At 41.9% G+C, this 22,940-nt stretch overlaps 1 protein-coding gene across 2 annotated transcripts in view; it reads right to left on the bottom strand.

Moving 5' to 3' along the window:
- The window catches only part of HSPD1 (heat shock protein family D (Hsp60) member 1), a 715,033-nt gene that overhangs the window by 28,659 nt on the left and 663,434 nt on the right, over positions 1-22,940 (bottom strand). For both annotated transcript variants that reach the window (XM_068244950.1, XM_068244948.1), the window contains exon 11: positions 4,457-4,635. In XM_068244950.1, the coding sequence (XP_068101051.1) occupies positions 4,457-4,635 (179 nt within the window). The remainder of the gene's footprint in view (positions 1-4,456; positions 4,636-22,940) is intronic.

Genomic DNA, 22,940 nt, shown 5'->3' with positions numbered 1-22,940 from the left:
TGAACCCCATAGAGAATCTGTGGGATATTGTGAAGAGAAAGTTGAGAGACGCAAGACCCAACATTCTGGATGAGCTTAAGGCCGCTATCGAAGCATCCTGGGTCTCCATAACACCTGACCAGTGCCACAGGCTGATTGCCTCCATGCCACGCCGCATTGAAGCAGTCATTTCTGCAAAAGGATTCCCGACCAAGTATTGAGTGCATAACTGAACATAATTATTTGAAGGTTGACCTTTTCCGATTTAAAAACCCTTTTCTTTTATTGGTCGGATGAAATATGCTAATTTTTTGAGATAGGTATTTTGGGTTTGCATGAGCTGTATGCCAAAATTAGCAATATTAAAACAATAAAAGGCTTGAACTGCTTCAGTTGTAGTGTAATGAATCTAAAATATATGAAAGTCCAATGTTTATCAGTACATTACAGCAAATAATGAACTTTATCACAATATGCTAATTTTTTTAGAAGGACCTGTATATATCTATACATCTCTATCTCTCTATCTAGTTGTGGATACATCTCTCGCTGTTTGAGCCATTTATCAGCTAAGGTTTTGGCCTTAAGCCACTTCTCTCGAGCACTGTTAAAAGCGCAGGAGATTTGGGTGCAGCTTGCGCCACCACAGGCCGTATTACGGCTATAGCAGCAGTCAGCAACTTAAAGAGACTCCGTAACAAAAATTGCATCCTGTTTTTTATCATCCTACAAGTTCCAAAAGCTATTCTAACGTGTTCTGGCTAACTGCAGCACTTTATATTATCACTGTTTCTGTAATAAATCAATGTAGCTTTCCCCTGTCAGACTTGTCGGCCTGTGTCTGGAAGGCTGCCAAGTTCTTCAGTGTTGTGGTTCTGCTATGAACTCACAATTCCAGGCCCCTCTCTGCACACTGCCTGTGTGTTATTTAGGATTAGAGCAGCTTCTCTCTTCTCTCTTATCTTTTACAAGCTGGATAAATCGTCCTCTGAGCTGGCTGGGCTTTCACATACTGAAAAATTACAAACAAGGGCAAAGCTGTTTGCAGGAAGAAAAGAGCAGCCTGAAACTTCAGTGCATGGGGGAAAGAAACACACAAATGATCTCTTGAGATTCAAAAGGAATGCTGTATACAGCCTGCTTGTGTATGGATGTATTTTTCTATGTGTGGACATACTGTACATCAACCTACTTCCTGTTTTGGTGGCCATTTTGTTTGTTTACAAACAAACTTTTTAAAACTGTTTTTAACCACTTTTAATGCAGCGAGGAGCGGCGAAATTGTGACAGAGGGTAATAGGAGATGTCCCCTAACGCACTGGTATGTTTACTTTTGAGCGATTTTAACAATACAGATCCTCTTTAAGTGCTGTCATAAGACTAAGCGCAAAATACTTTTAAAACACTAATTATTTCTCCAGCAATAGCTGGAAGCCAAATTACATAATTCCGTACCACACACCTTGTCTTGGAAAGGGAATAGTAATTAACACTGCTCGGACTTGCACAGGAGCAGGGTAAACCATATATCGGCTTTATCCTGCGCTCAAATCTCCTGGCAGTATATTTATAGGTATTCACTTCTCTAGTGTGTGGAGAGGGTGCTAGTTTATATTGGAGGAATGCTTGCCGTACTAAATGCAGTTGTTGCAAGTATTTTTTAGAAAAAGAGATGAGGGGAGGGGTAGAGAAAAATGGATATTCCCCATCATAAGGGTGGGGATAGAGCCATGTGTCCCGCAAAAGTAGGCAGAACGTAAACTAAGGCCTGGAACCCACGGGAGCATTTTTTAAGCGTTTAGGAAGCGCTTTAAATCACTAGCAATTTCCCTAAATGCTCTGCCAATGTAAATGGATGGGACAGATTCCACTACAGCGATTGCGATTAAGCAAATCGCAGTTGCAGGACATGCAGCATTTTGGGAGCGTTTCCATTCTAATGAATTGTAGAGGAGCAGGGAAATCGCTCCCAAAATCGCTTGCAAAATGCACATCGTTCACAAATCGCTGGTTATTGCATTAGGGTCAGGCGGGAGGAACACAAAGAGCAAGGGTACGACCTATATCAAGTTAGAATATAATACCAGGGTTGAGTTAGAGGAAGGGGCAAAACTTATTATTGGGACCCTTGGGTGCCAGTGTACCTAACAGGTAAAACCAGCGGGTCTCAATGTTTCAGTAACTTGTCATAGTCCCTTACTCTTGTTGAGAGCTCCATCTTAATTATTCCCTTCCCTCTTAGTAATTCAGAATTGCCATTATGAAACAGATGAAAGTGTGGTCCCACCGGGGATTTATCAATTTTCCTTGCTATTTATCACTCCCACATGCTCCTGAATTCTCTTATTTTTAGTTACCTTGTGGTTTTTCCACATATAACAATTGACAGGGACAGTCTCATAAATAGATTATATTTATGGTGTTACAATTGACAAACTTTTGAATTTGGAATTCAAGATTCCCATTTGCCTTACCAAATGTGGAGCTTCTATCTACTAAGTGACATAGGGGGGGGGGGCACCAACTGCAGATACAGTCGGCCTAGCGGGGTGTTTATAAACACATGCATTTTTGGTATTAGATAGAATACTGGGGTAGTACAGTGTTCCACCTTCATGTAGGCACATTCGTCAGCACTGATAGCCCTCGTAAGATTCAATTCAATTTTGACATAATATCTGGAAAAAAAATATAGTGTCTGGATGAGGGCTGTTGATTTATTATAAGTTGCTACTATCCCATATTTATGATTCAACCCCTTCCTATATATCTAAATGGCAGGTAGAACTGCAAAAATAATTCTCCATTGAGCAATGGAAGAAAGCCTTCACGTTTGTTACTAAAGATTCGATTTCTGGCAGAGGAAAGAAGAATGCCTATAAGATACTGTCCAGGTGGTACCATACTCCTGATCTATTACATAAAATCCATCTAGAGGTCTCACAGGCTTTGCCAGCAGTGTCAGGCACAGATCGTTACTATGTCTCATATGTGGCATTCCTGTCCTAAGTTGCTTCCATTCTGGTAAAACGTGTACAATTGCAATTGAATGTTTAGGTAGCTCCATTCCCAACAACCCTGAGTCTCTACTTTTATGCTGGATCGGACATGCTGGAAATAATCGATCGGGCAGGTAAATCTGCCAAAAATTGTATGGTGTGGATCCAGCATACGTTTTAGATAAAATCCCTGGATCAACACCACTGGGCAACCTCTGTAGGAAAGGGATTAAGACACTTTTTGGCTGCAGCTCGTCTGACCATTCCCTGCTTTTGGAACTGTGAACAAGCTCTCTCGGTGAGGGACTGGTTAAAAAGAAATGGATTATATTGAACAAATGGAGGCACTAGTTCAAGAATCTAATAGTAGACAGCTTTTACACCATAACCCTTGGTTGCTATAGCACATTTACAAGGAATATGATAAGGGAAAAGGCATTTTTTTGGGCATCTACTTAGTAGTGTCTGGTCTGTTCACCTCTTTGCCAGGTTTTCGCCTGATCAACTTCACTTGAAAGCTACATAGGGTATTCCTAAAGTGGGACTATTGTTTATCTAAGAAGTTTAATTCACAAGGGAGGGATCAAGAGGCGGGAGGGGGGTTAGTAGGGTGTTGGGGTGGGGGGGTTCAGGAAAATGGTTAAGATGTAAGGTGAATGGTTTTCCACTACTTTTTGCTTTTAAGTCTGTTCAGATGGTGAGAAGTATTATTATTATTATTTATAAAGCACCAGCATCTTCCGCAGTACTGTACAGAGTACACTTAACTGCCTCAGAGGGGCTCACAATCTAGTCCCTACCATAGTCATATGTATAGACATATTGTGTGGTGTATGTATCGTAGTGTAGGGCCAATTTAGGGGGAAGCCTATCAACCTATCTGTATGTTTGAGATGTGGGAAGAAACAGGTGCTCGGAGGAAACCCTCACAGACCCCGGGAGAACATAAAAACTCCTTGCAGATAGTGCCCTGCCATTTGAACTGGGGCCCAGCGCTGCAAGGCGAGAGTGCTAACCACTACGCCACCATGCTGGTGCTTTAAGATGCTTGTATGCTGCCATTTAATTTATATTGGCGTACACTCAAATGTATGTTTTTCTCTGCCTCTTGTCTAGATAAAATTTTGTGAAATCAAAGAAAAAAAAGAAACCATCGAGATTGCAATTGCATTTGGCAGTGGAAAACAACCCTGAAAGCTTCCTACAAACCAAAAACAAGCGTTGCCTGGTTTAATGCTGAGAATACACCATGAGATTTTTTGGCAGATAGATGCTTCGAAAGAATTTCCGACATGTCCGATGTGATCTTCTATCTTTTTTTGATCGATTTCTCATAGAAGTTAATGGAAATCGACCAGAAAAATGATCGGAAAATCGATCAGACAGCAAATATGTTGAAAAATCTCATGGTGTATTCCCAGCATAACACTAGAACACTATTTTGTAAAACCACAAGTATTACTTATTTCCTGTGTTACCTTTGTGGGGTCAATTATTCCTTTTTCCACCATATCAACAAATTCACCAATCATAGCATCGTATCCAATGCCAGCAGGGCTCTGCAGTATCTTCTCAACAATCAACGACCCTTCCACACCAGCATTCTTCGCAATGGTCATTGCAGGGATCTTGAGTGTCCTCCTTATGATTTCAATCCCTAGTAAGAAAGGAGATGAAGGTTTATCAAATTGATTATGTAAAATTATACAGCAAAATATAGCATTTTTGTAAAGAAAAAAAAAGCAAAGAAAAAAAAAACAACCTGTAAGTAATATTTCCTGGCACAAACACATGGCAGCAGCAGATTAGTTAATCCATAATTAAGAATTGTATAACAAAACATTTTTTTGGCAAGGTGGCAACAGATGGGAGATTACAGAAGAGTTACGAGAGATGAAAAGTACACATAATTAACAACTTTTAGAAAGCGCAGTGGAGTCGGTAGATAAATCCTTTAACTCCGACTCCTCTGTTTCTGGTAGTTCCAACTCTTTGACTCATCTGTAAAGCCCCGTCTACACGAAGTGATCCGGCGGCTTGATTAGCTGCCGGTTCGCCTCTGCCACATCCCCGTTCGCCCGCGCGTCGTATTCGATCCCCCCTTTTCCCCGCACGCTGCCACTTATCTTCCACTCGATTCCCTGCCATTGTCCCCTCGTGGGGAACGAGCAGGGAATCGGCGGTGGCGAGATCCGACCAGTCGGATCTCATCAATCGAGCCGCATCAGCGGCTCGATTGATAAGTCACATCGCTCCGTGAGACGAGCATAAGGATTCTTCACCAAAGAAAAAGACATCCATATAGCATACTACTATAGATATTGCTCCAACTCAAATTGCATGGAAAGGGTAACAAAATTTTATTGAGGACAAACCAAAATCTAAACCAAAAATTGACAGCCGGGACAGGCTCTGTGACAAATGCAGAAATATTGCACAAAAATTTAGTCATCCAACAGACACCAAGTACATAGGGTGCTGCTCAACAAAATAATGGATCCTACACTAACCACTGTTTAAACTGGCTAGTAATGAATCAGCAATATATGGATCCATGCATCAAGATCTGTACCTGTGGGGGAAACTATGCACAAACAAAATCAGCTTGAACAATACATTGTTTGACCTGCACCTTCATAAGAATGGAAACAAACGTTATACTTGCGTCAAGGTCTGTGCCGCTACACAAGTGTCCCGGAAAAGTCAGTGTCTGCCTTTGCGGCTCCTCACATTTTTCACAGCCATAGCCACTTCAGTACTACTCTGATGAAGAAGCTAGGGATGCAATATATGTGAAGGAGAGCAGGGATGGGAGCAGATGGTTCCAGGAGACTTATGTAGCAGCATGGACCTTGGTGTAAGCATAACTGTTTATTAACCATTTCAGCCCACAGGGATTTTTCACCTTATGCATCTGAGCAATTTTCACCTCCCATTCATTCGCTAATAACTTCCATCACTAATCACAATTTATTGATCTATAGCTTGTTTTTTCCGCCACGAATTAGGCTTTCTTTGGGTGGTACATTTTGCTAAGAATTATTTTTTTATAAATGCATTTCAACAGGAATATTAAGAAAAAAAATTGAAAAAACTCATTTCTCAGTTTTCGGGAATTATAGCTTTAACCTCCTGAGCGGTATGGACGAGCTCAGCTCGTCCATCACCGCCGGAGGCTGCCGCTCAGGCCCTGCTGGGCCGATTTTCTTCAAATAAAGTGCAGCACACGCAACCGGCACTTTGCCAGCCGCGTGTGCTGCCTGATGATTCGCTGCGAGCAGCGGCGAAAGAGGGCCCCCCTAGCCGCCTGAGCCCTGCGCAGCCGGAACAAAAAGTTCCGGCCAGCGCTAAGGGCTGGATCGGAGGCGGCTGACGTCAGGACGTCGGCTGACGTCCATGACGTCACTCCGCTCGTCGCTATGGCGACGATCTAAGCAAAACAAGGAAGGCCGCTCATTGCGGCCTTCCTTGTTTATTCTGGGCGCCGGAGGCGATCGGAAGAACGCCTCCGGAGCGCCCTCTAGTGGGCTTTCATGCAGCCAACTTTCAGTTGGCTGCATGAAATAGTTTTTTTTTTATTAAAAAAAAACCCTCCCGCAGCCTCCCTGGCGATCTCAATAGAACGCCGGGGAGGTTAAAATAATACATGCTACCACAATTAAAACCTATGTATTTTATTTGCCCGTTTGTCTCGGTTATTACACCATTTTAATTTTGTCCCTATCACAATGTATGGCGCCAATATTTTATTTGGAAATAAAGGTGCACTTTTTCAGTTTTGCGTCCATCACTATTTACAAGCTTATAATGTAAAAAAGGTTTGTAGTATACCCCCTTCACAAACATATTTAAAAAGTTTAGACCCTTAGGTAACGGTTTTGTTTTTTTTATTGCAATTTTTTTTCCATTAATATTTTTATTGGGTAATTTTTTGGTGTTGGGAAATAAACAGTTTTTAATGTTATAATGTATGTAAATGGAGTTTAAAAATTTATGTGGATGTAGTTTTACTATTGAGTTTTTGATTTTTTTCCTTGTGCTTCTCGCTAACCGGAAGCACAAGGAGGACGGGGAAATTTTTTTTTTTTTTTTTTAGAAGGTGACACGGATCGGTTAACGGGAACCGGGGGACAGCACGGGGACATTTGATCGCGCGTGGGAGAGCGCCACTGCACCAGAGCAGCCGCCTGGAGTTGAGGATCACTTCCGGGCGGCTGAAATCGTTCATATAATAATTATAAAAAAAGTTTTACATCCCGAAAGCTACCACACAGCACACATTAAAGTGGACCTGAACTCTAGCACAGGACAGAAGGAAAACGTAGAGAAATGCACCCTGACTGTATTTAGAGAGTTAAGCTTGTTTAACTCCCTTTCATTTGTGTCTAATCACAAGTTGTAATTTGATCCTCCCGTGTCAGATGACTGCCTATGGCAGATGAGCCCACTTGAAAGCATAGGCTGTAAAAAAAACATGTCTACTTCCATGAATCAGGAAGTATAAATTGTGCAAATTTATTTTAGGATTTGTACCAGCTGTAACCGAGTAACCAAGCAGCTCAGGGTGACCCAAACCACTAGGAATGTAAAGGGGAATAATAGAGACCGAAAAACCCTCCTACTAATAAGCAATGCTTGGTGGAATTTGCCTTCTTAAAACAGAAGGAAATTTGCAATAATTCAGCTATAAGTGAACATTTGTAGGTACCCACAATGCTCCACTATACACCATGCAAATTATCCCTTCAAATGCATGTTTTTTTGTTTAAAGGTTATTATGCTGTTGTGTATCTTTTAGAGCAGAGAGGAATTCTGAGTTCAGGTCCACTGTCATCTCATACAGACAACTTTTGCAACTTAAAGGGGTTCTTCCGCGAATGAGGAAAAAAATAAAAAGTGGTTTATGCATAAACTATTAAACATCCTTCTAAAATAGTGTAAAAAGTTTTTTTTAATAAAATGAATGGTTTTTATCAATATAACATGTATTGTAAATAGTGACTTATGAAGGACTGGGAGGCTAATCCATTTGTTAGGGGTGTTTTTTTTTTTTTACTTTCTTTTACAACCATAACTGCTGCCTACAGTTTTCAGTGGTATAACCCACTTCTAGCAGGAATCGCCGTTATAACCCTAACTGCTGAATATGTGTTTACATTGTTGCTAGGCAACCAGACCCCGTGCAGACTCCTTTTGTGAAAAAAAAGTCATAAGCTGCAGGGAGAATCAGTCCCATCTACACCATATGATTCTTTGTCAATTCGATTCAATTTGATTCGATTCATTGATTTGATTCAATCTGACATGTCCGATTCAAGATTCGATTCAATTTGAATCAAATTGAATCGAATCATGAATCGGACATGTCAGATTGAATCAAATCAGATCAATGAATCGTATCAAATTGAATCGAATCTGGTAAAGAATCATATGGTGTAGATGGGACTGATTCTCCCTGCAGCTTATGACTCTTCACAAACGAGTCTCTGCACCCGGGGTCTGGTTGCCTAGCAACAATGTAAACACATTCAGCAGCTCAGCAGAGCTCAGCTATTAGGGTTTTAACGGCGATTCCTGCTAGAAGTGGGTTATACCACTGAAAACGATGTAGGCAGCAGTTATGGTTGTGAAAAGAAAGTAAAAAAAAAAAACACCCCTAATAAATGGATTAGCCTCCCAGCTGTCATCAGTCACTATTTACAATACATGTTATACTGATGAAACCATTCATTTTTTATAAAAACTTTACACAATTTTACAAGGATGTTTAATAGTTTATGCATAAACCACTTTTTATTTTTTTCCTCATTCGTGAAAGAACCCCTTTAAGCACAATAACCTGGACCTTAAATTCATAAGTGTGCCAAGTTGTATTGCTCTGCAGCAAGCTCTTAAAGCTGAGCACTGAATTATAAAAAATAGCCTGGTCACTAGGGGGTGTAAGGCTATGGCACTGAATTGGTTAATGTGTTTGCAGTGCAGTCACAAGATTTGGTTAAACATCTGACAAGGAGACAAATTCAGACATATTCTATCAAATAAGACAAATAACATTTTTATTGCGCTTTTCATCTGACGGACTCAAAGCACTTGAGCTGCAGCCACTAGGCCACGCTCAGTAGGCATTAGCAATGTCAAGGAGTCTAGACCAAGGACTCCTTACTGAATAGGTGCTGGATTACTGAACAGGAAGAGCAGAGATTTGAATCCAGGTTTCCTTTGTCAGAGGCATAGCCCTTGAAGTGCAACTGTTGGGTATAAAATAAAAAAATCTATTCTTTATTTTTATCTGGTAAACATGTAATAAGTATGCTAACCAGGGAATCCAAAAGTTACATAGTTACTTGGTTTGAAAAAAGGCATACGTCCATCGAGTTCAACCAGATTAAGTTAAAACTCACTATTTTCTTGTTGATAAATGATCATTCCCCAGTTTACCTGACTCTTATTTGGTACAATGGAAGTTGCAGGGCATGCTGGAATGTTTTTTTTTTTTTTTTCCCCTCAGACTTAACTAATGCAGCCTAATTGGCTGAATCCTCTCCCCCCCCCCCCCCCCCCATTTTCCCCTCCCACACCTCTGTTCCTCTCTGATTGGCCAATATTTCTCACGCTGGGACACAGCACTTTCTATTGCAGAGTGTGAGAAAACGCGGAAAAGCCGCCGCGTGTACTCAGAACAAGGAGGCTGAGCCCGCGTCCAACGCGGCGGCTTGCACGCGTGGGCCTGCATACAGTAGTTTAGCCGAACGCGGAGGACCCGCCGCATGCCTTGATAGCGGTGCGGCGGATTCAGCGTCCAGCGCGGCGGGTGCTTTACAACACGTCTGGTGTGACTGGGACTGATAGTCCACACAGGTTTAGAAAGACGCGCTGAGAAGCAGAACCTTTATGACAGTCAGAAAAGAGACAGCTGACCAAGGCAGTCAGCTGACGAATTAGCCAGTTTTCATTGGTCCAGCACTTAGGGGAGGCGCTGGAGAGCGCTTTGCTATATATACTGGGTGCTGGTCATTCTCTGGTTGTCTGCCGTTGCGATCACTACGTGGTAGCACTCAGACCTTGTCAGTATCTGTGATATTACCATTGTTATACTTCAGACTAGTTCCAGGGTGTTGATGACTAAGGAGCTCACACCCAAGACTAGGGAACTGTGTTACCATTCTGTTACCTCCAGACTAGTTCCAGGGTGTTGATGATCACGGAGCTCACACCTAAGTCTAGGCATTGTTATCCGTTATGACTTTCGGCTTTCCTGACCATTCTCTTGATCGTTGATTTGGTGCCTCACTATATCTGATACTCTGTTGCTGAACCCTGCTCGTCTGTGGATTCCGTATCTGTCTCTGTATCTGATCTGTCTGTCTGTCTCCGACCTGGCCTGTCCGACCTCGAGAACTATCTTCCCTGTTTGGAGATAGTTTAAAGACCTGTTAGTGACACCTCATCCTTGGTGTCACTCACTCTCTGGTCCTTCCCACTCTGCCTGGCTCCGCCCCTCGGGGAGCATCAGGCCATAGGAAGGAATCTGTTCTCGGAGCAGTATCTCTTACGGCCTTGCACCCGCTATACAGGGTGCCTTACTCAAAGTATTACTGTTGCACTAAACACTCATATTACTCAGGTTTCCAGAGGTTAGAGATATATCTGATTATCGGTGATACTGCAGATCATCAATAATCGGGTATATATCTGTATTCTCGGTGATACTGCAGATCACCGGTAATCAGATCCTCTCTGTGTTACACCGATCGTTACACAGAGCTGGGTAGAAGTGCCTGAAGACTGGGAGGAGGGTGGGCAATGCATACACAATCAGGCAGAGGAAAGTAAGGGAGGGAATGACATCAGGATTGGCTTCAAGTTAGATCATTAAAATGGAGAATCGTAAGAAGAATTTTCTCTTTTTCCTGTGGAGAAATCACTAAAATCAAAATGGACAATGCAATTGTAAGGAACTTATCTTTGTCTGGTGATAACTGTGCCGAGAGCCGGGCTGAGATCTCCACTTTCGGGTCTCGGCACTTGTTCCCCGCTGATGACGTGCAGGCTGGGACACGGGCTACACTTCCTGATAGGCGGAGGGCGCGTTCCCAGTACGCTATCCGCAAAGGTAAACAGTAATCAGCTGACTACTGACTAGTTGTAGGAGAGGTAACACTATTAGGAAGACACTGGTCATAAGTAAGATTCGCCCTTTCCTGACCTCTGCCACCACCAAACTCCTCATCCATGCACTCATAAATTTCCCGCCTTGACTACTACAATGTCCTTATGTCTGGTCTCCCTATGACCTGAACAGCCCCACTGCAGTGCATCATGATTGCGGCAGCCAGAATTATCCACTGCTCCCATCGCTCCACCACGGCCGATTCTTTCCTTGAATCCCTCCACTGGCTTCCTATCCAGTCCTGAATCAGATTCAAGATACTGTGTCTGACCTACAAATCTGTCCACAAAACCTGTCCAACCTACATTTCCGATCTTACTCAGAGGTACAAAACCTAGCCGCTCACTCCGCCCTTCCAATGAACTTGGCCTAACCGCCCGTCCCCCCCCCCCCCCCCCCGCATCACCCAGTCCCATGCACGCCTCTAGGACTTCTCAAGAGCTGCGCCAACACTATGGAACTCCCTACCTCCACCCATTAGGGCAGCCCCCTCCAACATTTTTAAAAAAGCCCTCAAAGCTCACCTTTTCACTCTGGCCTACTACCCCTCACAAGTGCTCTAAACCCACAGCTGAACTCTGGTCTCCTACCTTTCGTGTCCTTACCTCTCCCTCTAGATTGTAAGCCTTTGGGCAGGTTCCTCCTTTTGTGTCCTGCCTGATCATGCATCTGAGTGAACCTAACTTGCCTAATCTCCATGCTCCCCTCCAGTGACTAAGCATTACCTTGTACTCATACTGTGCTGCATGATCTGGTCTTTCTTGTATTCAGGTATTGTCATTTTGCTGTATGTCACCCCTAAACATTGTCTGTAACCTAAACTAACATCCAGCGCTGCGTAATATGTTGGTGCTTTATAAATGCAATAAATAAATAAAATAAGTGATAAAAAAAAAAAAAAAAAGACCAGCAACTGACCTATGCAGAAGAAATGGGAGGGCAATTTCCCTTGTGGCCATTGCACAGCTTGTAAGTCCATTAAGTAAGGCGATTATGAGACAGATCGGGGAATCACTTGGCGGATCAGACAGTTTAAATACCTTGGCAGAATTTAGGGCATTTACAATTTTTCATAGCATATGAATGATAATCCAAAACATTTCACTCAAGGTTAGTGGAAGCCATTTTTGTCAAACAACTGTGTACTCTCTTTAAATCATAATCACTACACAAACTACTCAAATTACCCAGATTAAAAAAAAGTTTACATACATCAGTTCTTAATACCGTGTATTGCGCCCTTTGTGTGGTAATGGCCTTCTTCTGGCAACTAAACCATGCAGCCCAAATTTTTTCAAGTGCCCCTTTATTGTGCATCTTGAAACTGCCACACAACAACATTTTTTTTTAGAGAGAGCCCTATTTTTCTTCTCTTTTTTTTTTTTTTTTTTTTTTTGGGTAACAATTTTTATTAAGATTAGAAAAGCGGTCAACATAGACAGAATACATGTTAGGAGGAGCTATACAAAATTTCAGATCAAGAACAATTTAAAGAGACACTGAAGCAGAAAAAAAATGATATAATGATCTGCAAGTGTAGTACAGCTCAGAAATAAAACAATAGGAGCAGAGACATAAGTCTAATGTTTCCAGTACATGAAGAGTTAAGAGACTCCAGTTATCTATGCAAATAAGCCATTGAGCTCTACAACTTTCAAAGTCTCAGAGAGCTCTAAGTTCTAAAGGTTGTTATCTCGGAGCAGTGCTTTTCAACGCAGGAAGATTTGGGCGCAGCCAGCGCCACCATAGACTATAATAGGAATCACATCTATAGTGGTGCTCAGTGAGTAACGTCGGCTCCGTCAGAAGACGGAGCCAAAGTTGCTTAAAAAACATAATTCTGCCTCAAGCAATTGCAGCCTGGAGGGGGAATAGTAATTAACACGGCCCGGACTTGTGCAGAAGCAGGATCAGCCATATACCGGCTGTATCCTGCGCCCAAGTCTACCGGCGACGATTTCAAACGTATGCTGTTATCTGAGCGGTCAGGCAAGGATTTTCTTTTTCTCTGCCAGAGGACAGGTCAGTAGTTCACAGCCTGCTCTGTAAAAAAATGTAGAATGCTGCGTGTTGTGTAAAATGCACATATTAGAGAATGATGCAATATTAGAAAAAACACTAACAAAATAAAGATATGAGAATATTTTCTTTGCTACCAATCTTCTAGTAATTATACGTACTACACAACCAATTCATTATATCATAATTTTTTTTGCGCTTCAGTGTCTCTTTAAGAATATATTCACATCATTTTCCATCCGGATAACCAGACTCAGACAAACTTCCCTCAAAATTAGAGTATCGCAGAGGTAGATCCTAGAATGTCCACAACCTAAGTAACCTTATTAGAAAACTTATAGAATATACAACTGTTGAAAACCTTGAGCGAAAAAGGTGCAAATTATCAGTTAAAGTAAGTAGAGTAGGGCATATCCAAACAGTGGGATGGGATCACACTCATTTGAAATAAGAGGCGGAAGAGAGGGAAGGGTTGGGCAAGGGAAAGGGGTTGAGGCAGGGGGGGGGGGGTGAAGGAATTGGGCACACTGTTCAAAAGTCCTCTTTTAGAGGAAGTAAATAGATAGAGTGCCGGGTGTGAAAGGTAAAATGACAGTCTATGGACTTACATTTTACCTTGGTTAACGCAAAGTTTGTACTTTGCGTTAAAACTCAGGAAAAGGGCTCTAATGTGAAAGAGCCCTTGGGGAGGCTGGAGGTCATATATAAAGCCTAATTAAGAGTTTAACTAGAAGTATATCATGGAGGCATGTAATCAGGTGTAGAATATGGCCATGGATCCCAAGTTTTATGGTATGTATGCTCTGTATCCCTTAAAGGAATACTTAAGTCAAAAAAAAAAATGACATTTACTCACCTGGGGCATCCCTCAGCACCCCGAAGCTGGATGGTGCCCTCGCAGCCCCGCTCCGATCGTCCTGTCCCCGCCGGCGGCTACTTCCGGTTCGGCGACAGCCGCCGACAGGCTGGGAACGCGGCTGATTTTCCGCGTTCCCAGCCGCTGCTATCACTCTCTATGCTGCTATAGCGTATATATATACTCTCTATAGCGTATCGCCGAACCGGAAGTAGCCGCCGGCGGGGACAGGACGATCGGAGCGGGGCTGCGAGGGCACCATCCAGCTTCGGGGTGCTGAGGGATGCCCCAGGTGAGTAAATGTCATTTTTTTTTTTGACTTAAGTATTCCTTTAAAGAAGCAGTCATCTACTCCATAGTCTTGGCCCAACTTACTTTGATCTTGACATCAGAAAAAGTAGGGGAGCTATGGCTTTCCAAGCAAATGCTATGGAGAGTCTAGCAGCAGTCAGAATATGTGTGATTAAGCGCAAGGAGTATTTATCAATATTAGGAGTGGGTTTACCGAGTAGCATGATTTTCCCATATACAGTATCTACCCAATCCTCCAAACTTATATTTATAGAGAGAGCATCTTCCCATTTTTCATATAGGAGTGGGAAGGCTTCAATATGCCCAATTTAGTTCGGAGGAGGGAGTAGATCTGAGAAATAAGACCCTTTTGGTGCCCCTCTGTGGGCATGTAACCGTTCAAAAGGTGTATAGTAGGATATAGGGTTGGCCTTGTGTGTATAGCAGTGCAAGAAATGGGTAATTTGATTGAACTCCATTGGGATCTGGTGGGTGAAATTCAGTTTTCCCTCCAATTTAGTTCTGGTTAGAAGTTTGCCAGTGGCAAAGTCTGTCCAATTATCTAGATTAAAGTAACCGAGTTTATACCACCTAGAAATATACTGTAGGTGGAGGAAATACCTAGGGGGAAAGCAGGGTAGAGAGTTCTACATTTCACTTGAAGTTGTTTTTCCTTGCATCCAAACAATTTTTCTGGCAGCTGTGGCTGAAATTTTAGTTGAAAACAAACCACGGTCAGGTAGACCAACAGGACCCTTAATTTGAACACTGCTGATTTACATTCTCAATTCCTTGGATATTTTTTTTCCATTGTCAAGTACTAAATCCAGCACACTTAAGATCAGGAGAAAAGATTTTGACAACAGTAAGGCATAGACAAAAAGTAGCATATATTACGCATATTTCACTGTCAAACCGCTGATAGTAAAGATAGACATTATAGATACAAAGCTAGATTTATAGAGTCAGAAAAATTAAATGGCTTTAGATGCTTAAAGTTTGAAACTTTGAAACTTGGGACATTCCCACAATGTCATCAGGAGGATAGAATATGAGAAATAGAAAAAGAGTTAGAAGGGAGGTATAGAGTATGAAGGAGGAAGAAATAGGTTAGATACCCATGGGAGCATTGGAATTCGTTCCAAAGAGACCAGGTAATGGTATATTGTTCATTACGGTCCTGTGATAACAGTATAATATGCTCCATAGTCTCAGGCTGCTTTCACATTAAGACGTTACAGGCGAACGTTAGTGCAGCCTGTAACGCAGCCCCACCGCACAGTAATGAAAAATCAATGGGCTGTTCACAGTGCCCACGTTGCATTACATTTTAACGCAGCACATCCGTTGAGAGTGCTGCATGCTGTGCGTTATGCGCGGCTAAGCCGCGTTAGACTGTGCGCACATGCTCAGTAGTGTTGGGGAGGAGTAGAGAGCAGCCAGGCACATGGCTAATATTTACTGCACGGTGTGACGTGCAGTGTTTACTTCCTGGAGCGGCCGCTCTGTGCGGCGATTGGCCGGGCGGGACCACGTGATGCCGCATGCATCCAAGAGTACGCATCACGGATGCCAGAGTGAGCTGCACAATGCGGCTCACTCTGACGTCCACATCAGAGAGCACCAGGCGTTGTGTTAGGGGCACGTTATGTGCCCTATAACGTCCCCTAAACGCAACGTCCTGGTGTGTAAGTAGACTAAATTGCCTCGACCAGTTTTACCCATGCTTTAGCTGTAGGGGAGTTTGTTTTCCAATTCAGTGGAACTAGAGCTCTAGCAGCATCAATCAGGTGTATCAGTAACGATTTCTTGTAGGATTTGGCAGGATAGCATGCATCATGAAATAGGAAGAGGCCTGGAGAGAAAATGTTCTCACCCAAAATATGTTCCATCAGCTTATGTATGTTCGTCCAATAAGAGGCAATTAGGGGGCAGGACCAGAATATGTGGAAAAGGGTGCCTACATCTGAATTGCACCTCCAACAACACGCAGAAGCGGAAGGGAACATCTTCTGGATGGAATGGGGAGTTCTGTACCAGCGTGTTAATATTTTGTAACCCATTTCTTGGGTATTAACATTGAGAGACCCCTTGTGGTTGATCGTAAAGATTTTTGACCATTGTTCATTAGACATTTCATTACCAAGATCTGCTTCCCACCGAGTCTGGAATTTAAGTTTGGCTGTGTCAGGGCCAGATGTTAGCATCTTCTAGATCATAGAGATGAAATGACTGGGTGTGTCAGAATTGGAGATAAGGTTTTCAAAATCTGTGGACTTCTTTAGCCAGAGGATCGACGTCTAGTATTAAGAAAATGTCTAATCTGGAAATATTGCCATTGTGTGAGTTTGACATCTCTCAAAGCTGACATGGGTGAAGGAGAGGATTGTATCTCTACTGATGAAATCTTTGATTCTGGGGCAACAAGTACCCGGCCAGTTCCTCAGGAAGGGAATGTCTAAGGCCACACAAAAATCTGGGTTATCTATGAGTGATTCAAGCCTGCTGGGAAATGAAGCCTGTTTTAATGGGGGAAGAATTTTCCTTGAGGTTTTAATGGATGCCATCATGAGAGGGTTAGCCCACTGAGATTGGATTTTGGCTGGACATTTGCACCATCCCAGAGTTTGGATATTACATTTAGCCGAGGCCTGTTCTATTTTAACCCAATTTTTAGGTGCTGTGGTATTGGCCCATTCAACCACTCGACAGGTTTGAGCAGAGATATGATACTTGTGCAGGTCTGGAAGGGCCACACCACCCTCCACCTTTTGCAACGTCAAGATAGATTTTTTTTTTTAACCGCGGAGGCTTATGACCCCAGATGAATTTCGAAATTTGGCTTTGCAGATCTTTGATGAATTTCTGGGGTAGAGTGATAGGTATACATTGGCTGATATATAGGAAGCGTGGTAACAAATTCATCTTGACAGATGCCATCCGACCAAACCATGAGAGCCTTTTCTGTTGGCCCCATCTCAGTAAGTCGTCTCTCAGGGTTGGATATTTTCATATATCCCTTTTCTGTTTGTAGAGATCAACTTCCTTTTCCCAAAGTTCCTTTGACATTTCTTTTGATTTCCCCTGGACTTAGAATCCAAAAAAAACATCAGTGCTGCAATGGATGAAAAATGCAGGGGCCTGTCAGAAGTCCAGAAACTCATTGACCTTTTATACACACCCACTAATTACAAGCAAACAGGTGACAGGAGAAGATAGTTACCTTTAATAACAATGAACCTTTTAGCAGCCAAATAAAGTAAAACTTTATTTTGGATGCATGGCTGAATTTTTCCTGCCACAAAAGTGTTTCTTCCCCAGCCTGGCAGGCTAGGCAAGATATGCAGAGTGGGTGGTTCGGTTATAGTTACCTGTCCAGATGGCTGGATCGGATTCTTCTCTCATCCGCAGTGGCGGCAGTGTAATCCTGACATGTCTTAAAGGGGAACTGAAGTAAGAGCTATACGGAGGCTGCCCTATTTATTTCCTTTTAATCAATACCAGTTGCCTGGCAGCCAGAAAGAAGCATGCAGCTAGTCTTGTCAGATCTGACTTTAAAGTCTGAAACACCTGATCTGCTGCATGCTTGTTCAGGGGCTATGGATAATAGTATTAGAGGCAGAGGATCAGCAGGGCTGCCAGGCAACTGGTATTGCTTAAAAGGAAATAAACATGGTAGCCTCCATATACCTCTCTCTTCAGTTCCCCTTTAATTATTAAAGGACACCCGAGGTGAAATTAAACTAATGAAAAACAAGTGTTTCTATCCTCGTAAAAATGACTTAAGATATTCCAGTTTTATTTTACATTTAAATATACTTAAGTTTTTACTGTTTTATTGTTTTTGCTCAATGACACATTCATTGAAGTATGCCAGAGCTAAAATATGAACTATTAACCCTTTTATCTCCTTCCTGCTCTCAGAAGCCATTTTCTGCTAGGAAAGTGTTTTATAGTTGTAATTTCTTATCAGTGAGGGTCACACTGTAGTCTGACCCAGTCCCAACTCAGACATAAACTGGCACTTTAAGTCAAGGAGAGGGGGGGTTGCGCATCCCTAAAAACATGCTGCAATTGACTGGTATATTGCTCAGGCATGCACCACCTCTATTAGGCTAAAAATGCATGCCCCGCGTCCAAAACAAATGCTACATTTATTATACTATGGAGGAACTTTAGCTTCCACTATAGTTTGCATGCAAAGTATATTATACTGGTGGTGCAAGCCTGAGAGATTAACTAGTCAACTGCAGCATGTTTTTAGGGATGCGCAACCCCTCCCGTCATATTTGCTATAGTTTGTAACTACCAGGTTAGCTGCTCCCAGCCCGTATTCCTGAGTTTCCTGTTTGCATGGTAAGTAATAGTAGTTATGCATATGATTTGAATTCGAACAGCATAGTTATTTGTGTGCTTGGCACTGTACATATGTACATACATGTCTAGCTCATCATGTCACATGCCACCTCGGGTATCCTTTAAGGGCGTTCTATATGTAGCGCTTCTACTCAATTTACAAGGCAGTTTCCATCCATTTACAACAATGTATGTGTAGTGTTTCTATTCACTTTATAATGAGGCTTTCATCAGTTTAAAAACAATAGCATTGCATTTCCCTTTGTGCACTGCCACTGCACACAAACTGTACAACTGAATTCATCCACATAATTACAAATGCTTAGCAAATTAACCCCCTTGGCGGTATTCCCGAGCTGAGCTCGTGTTGTGAGCTGGAAGCGGTAAGCCTCAACTAAAACTGCCACTCCCGTTGATTTCCTGTGTACCGCACGCGATCAGCACTGGCCAGCGGGACTCAGGCTTTTCTTCCCAGCCGCCGGGATCCCCTTTGCCTCGCTCTGGTTCCTTGATCCCGGCGTCCAATCAGGATGGCGGAGCGCCGTGACATCGCGCGTGTGTGTGTGTGTGTGTGTGAACATAGAGAAATGCGCCCTGTATGTAAGTATAGAGTTTAGCCTGTCTGATCCCCCCATCTGGACCACGATCTGCACGGGCAGAAGAAAAACAGAGAAATGCACCCAGCATGTATATAGAGAGTTTAGCCCGTCTGATCCACTCCCCCCATCTGAACCTCCGATCTGATGCACAGGACAGAAGGTAAACAGAGAGAAATGCTGCCTGCGTGTATAAAGAGATTTTAGCCTGTCTAATTCCTCCTCATGTGTCTCTAATCAGTTGCAATTTGACCTCTCCCCTGTGTCACCTGACAGAGATGGCAGATAAGCTTATTTGAAAGCACAGGATGTTAACAATATAGTCATTTGGTTCCCAACTGCTTATGAGCTAAGTGCTACTGCTTTACTGTTACCGATTTTTGCCTGGATTTTGACTACTATCTGCCTGCCGTTAATGCAATGAGATCCCCTTTGCCTTCTCTCCCGTGTGGTCATGTAAATTGAGAGGCAGAGGTTGATCGTTGCATCAGTTCATGTTACCAATCAGGACTTATTGCTGTAGCTTTAAGATTGTATTAATTCATCATTCTGTTCTTGCAATTCATTGTTTTATGCAACGTATTGTTTAATCATCAAAGGCCAAGTCTTATCTACAGTGTATATCCTGCTAAGGTCTATTAGACACCCAGACCTATTTGATTTTGTCTGCTTTGTTTTTGTTTTTTTTTTTTACAATGCACTACCTTGGTCACTGCTAATAACCTGTACTGTTAAAATTTTCAAAACAAATTGTTGAAAAAAAAATTGTATTCATTACTATTTAGCCATTCCAAAAAAAAAAAAAGTTTAACTCTCTCTCTCTCTCTCTGACTACGAGGTCCACACCGGGGCTGTCCAACACAAAATGATTCCCAGAAACCCATACAGAGATTCATGAACCCAGGTGCAAACCCATCACTGTCCCGACCCGCTGCAAATAAAAACCAGAATCATAAAAAGTAGTAAATTGTGAGTTAATTAAAAAAATGTTTTTCCTATCAATCTAATCTGATCCATTTGGAAATCAGTCTTCCGGGTGGGTCATTGATCCGCTAATGTCTCTTAGGAAGATAATATACATGCAATCGTGGAAAAGTTTGGAGTACATAGTCTACCGCTTTTTCATTTAAAATACCTTGATCTTTACCTTCTCTATCAGTTCTAATTCTTCTGGATATCCTAATATTCTCTACAGGGGTCTCTTTTTAAACTAAAAGTGCTAGTGTCATTTAATTGTCTCTCAGGTTCCCTTTTATAAATCGGTAACATCTAGAATTGCTATGACCCCCTCCTCCCTTATCGGCTGGTTGTATAATGACTGTCGGATCTTCTCAGAGTTTCTTCATGGCTCTTATCTCTCTAATTGTCAAATTTGAATGTTTGGTCTCTTATGTTCCTAATGTTATCTAGAATCATGGTTTCAAAAGTCACCATTGAGTCACTCATCTCATTCGCTGGATTGAATCTAGATCAATTTTTTAGATCTGTATGTATAAAAATATCTTTCTGGGAATTCATCTGTGGAGGTTTTTTGTAATAAAATTTGAGGCACGACTGTCTAATTTTTTTTTATTCCTATGAATGCATTAAACTTGTTAATAGCTGTGGTAGGGGCAAATTTTAATCCTTTTTTTGAGGGAGGGAGACTTCTGCCGATTCTAATTTTTTACTAAATTAAAAATCCCATCTCTATGTTCATTAGGACCTAGAGCTTCTTCATTCTCCAGTGACCATCTGGGCAAAGTTTGGGAACCCTGCCATTAACAGTGTAAGAAGGCCTGCAGTCTACATTTTCCCAGTGAAATTTGGTTTGGTCTCCGCCTACTTTTTGTAACCTGGACATACAGTCACTCAATGACCAAGTTTGTGAGCTTTGGGGTCCTTTGAATCAATTTTTATTTTCCCAAGAAATGAAACTGTTTGTGGCTCTGTCCCCTTTTCTGAATTTGAACCCCAATGACTAACTGTACCAGGTTTGAGGCTTGTGCCATTAACAGTGCAAGAATGGCAGCAATTTTATTATTCCCCTTGAAAATCAACAGAAGATTTTGATTGGCTTTTTTAGGCTCCACCCACTTTTATGAATATTAGTCCCAGTCACCCAGTAACCAATTGTGCAAAGTTTGAGAACCCTGCCATTAACAGTGAAGAAGGGCTGCAGTTTACAATTTCCCAGAAAAATCTGTTTTTGACTCCACCCACTTTTGGTAACCTTGATGCAGTCACTACTCAATGACCAAGTTTGTGAGCTTTTTGGTTCCTGGCATCAAAATTGTGTGAATGGAAGCAGTTTATCCATAAAAAGCAAATCTGATTGGATGTTTGTGGCTCCACCCCTTTAGTGAATTTGAACCACAGTCACTTGATGACCGACTGTAGCAGGTTTAAGGGCCTTAGCCATTAACATTGTAAGAATTACATCAGTTTCAATATTCCCCTTGAAAATAAATAGGTGAATTTCGATTGGCTCTTGTAGGCTCCACCTACTTTTCCATATATTAATCCTAGTCCCCCAGTGACCAACTGTGTCAAGTTTGAGAACCCTGCCATTAACAGTGTAAGAATAGCTGCAATTTATATTTTCCCATGTAAAAAGTTGTTTTTGGCTCTGCCCACTATTTCTAAACTTGACATACAGTCACTCACTGACCAAGTTTATGAGCTTTGTGGTCTTTGGCATCAATAAGTTGCATTTTACCATTGAAATTAAACAAATCTGATTGGCTGTTTTTGGCCCACTCCCTTTTCAGAATTTGAAACCCAGTCTCCCAGTGACTGGCTTTACCAGATTTGAGGCCTCTGCCATTAAGAGTGTATGAATGGCAGCAATGTAAATATTACTTTGTCAATCTAAAAAATCTGATTGGCTGTTTGTGGCTCCACCCACTTTAGTGAATTTGGACCCCAGTCACCCAATAACTGACTGTATCAGGTTTGAGACCTCTGCCATTAACAGTGTAAAAATAGTAGCAATGTAAATGTTCCCCCTTAAAAATCAATAGGTAAATTTTGATTGGCTGTTTTTAGGCTCCACCCACATGTCTGAATATTAATCCCAGTCACCCAGTGGCCAATTGTGTCAAGTTTTGGAACCCTGCCATGTAAAAAATTAAGTTGTTGGCGCCGCACGTTTTTTCTAACCTTGACATACAGTCACTATCAAGTTTATCAGCTTTGGGGTCCTTGGTATCAATACTTTGTATAATCCCATTGAAAATTAAACAAATCTGATTGGCTGTTTGTGGCTCCGCCTCCTTTCTGATTTTGAACCCTAATCACCCAGTGACCAACTGTACCAGGTTTGAGGCATCTGCTATTAACAGTATAAGAATGGTAGCAGCTTAAATATTCGCTTTGAAAATCGAAAGGCAAATTTTTTTTTTATTTTTTTTTTCAAATTCAAAGTTTAATTAACTCTGTCTAAAATCGTTATATAAAGCTTTGGAGAGAGTAGAATTTACGGTAGTGCTACCAGCATTAGCACTGGAAAGAAATGTCTTTGCTTTCTGTCAAAGATAGGAAGTGTCCATATGAACATTATTTTTCAGATTAGGCCCTTAGTCCATTCACTTTTTCTCCTAGGAGATTATTTTTCATCTTCTGTTTAAAATAACTTTTCAGCACCTAAAGAGAATCCGCAACGTCAAAACGTCCCCTGGGGGGCACCCACCCCG

Source organism: Hyperolius riggenbachi, chromosome 7 (assembly GCF_040937935.1).
Source record: "Hyperolius riggenbachi isolate aHypRig1 chromosome 7, aHypRig1.pri, whole genome shotgun sequence".
Classification (NCBI taxonomy): Eukaryota; Metazoa; Chordata; class Amphibia; order Anura; family Hyperoliidae; genus Hyperolius; species Hyperolius riggenbachi.
Note: the sequence above shows the minus strand (reverse complement) of the source record. Positions and strands in the feature narration are given on the sequence as shown.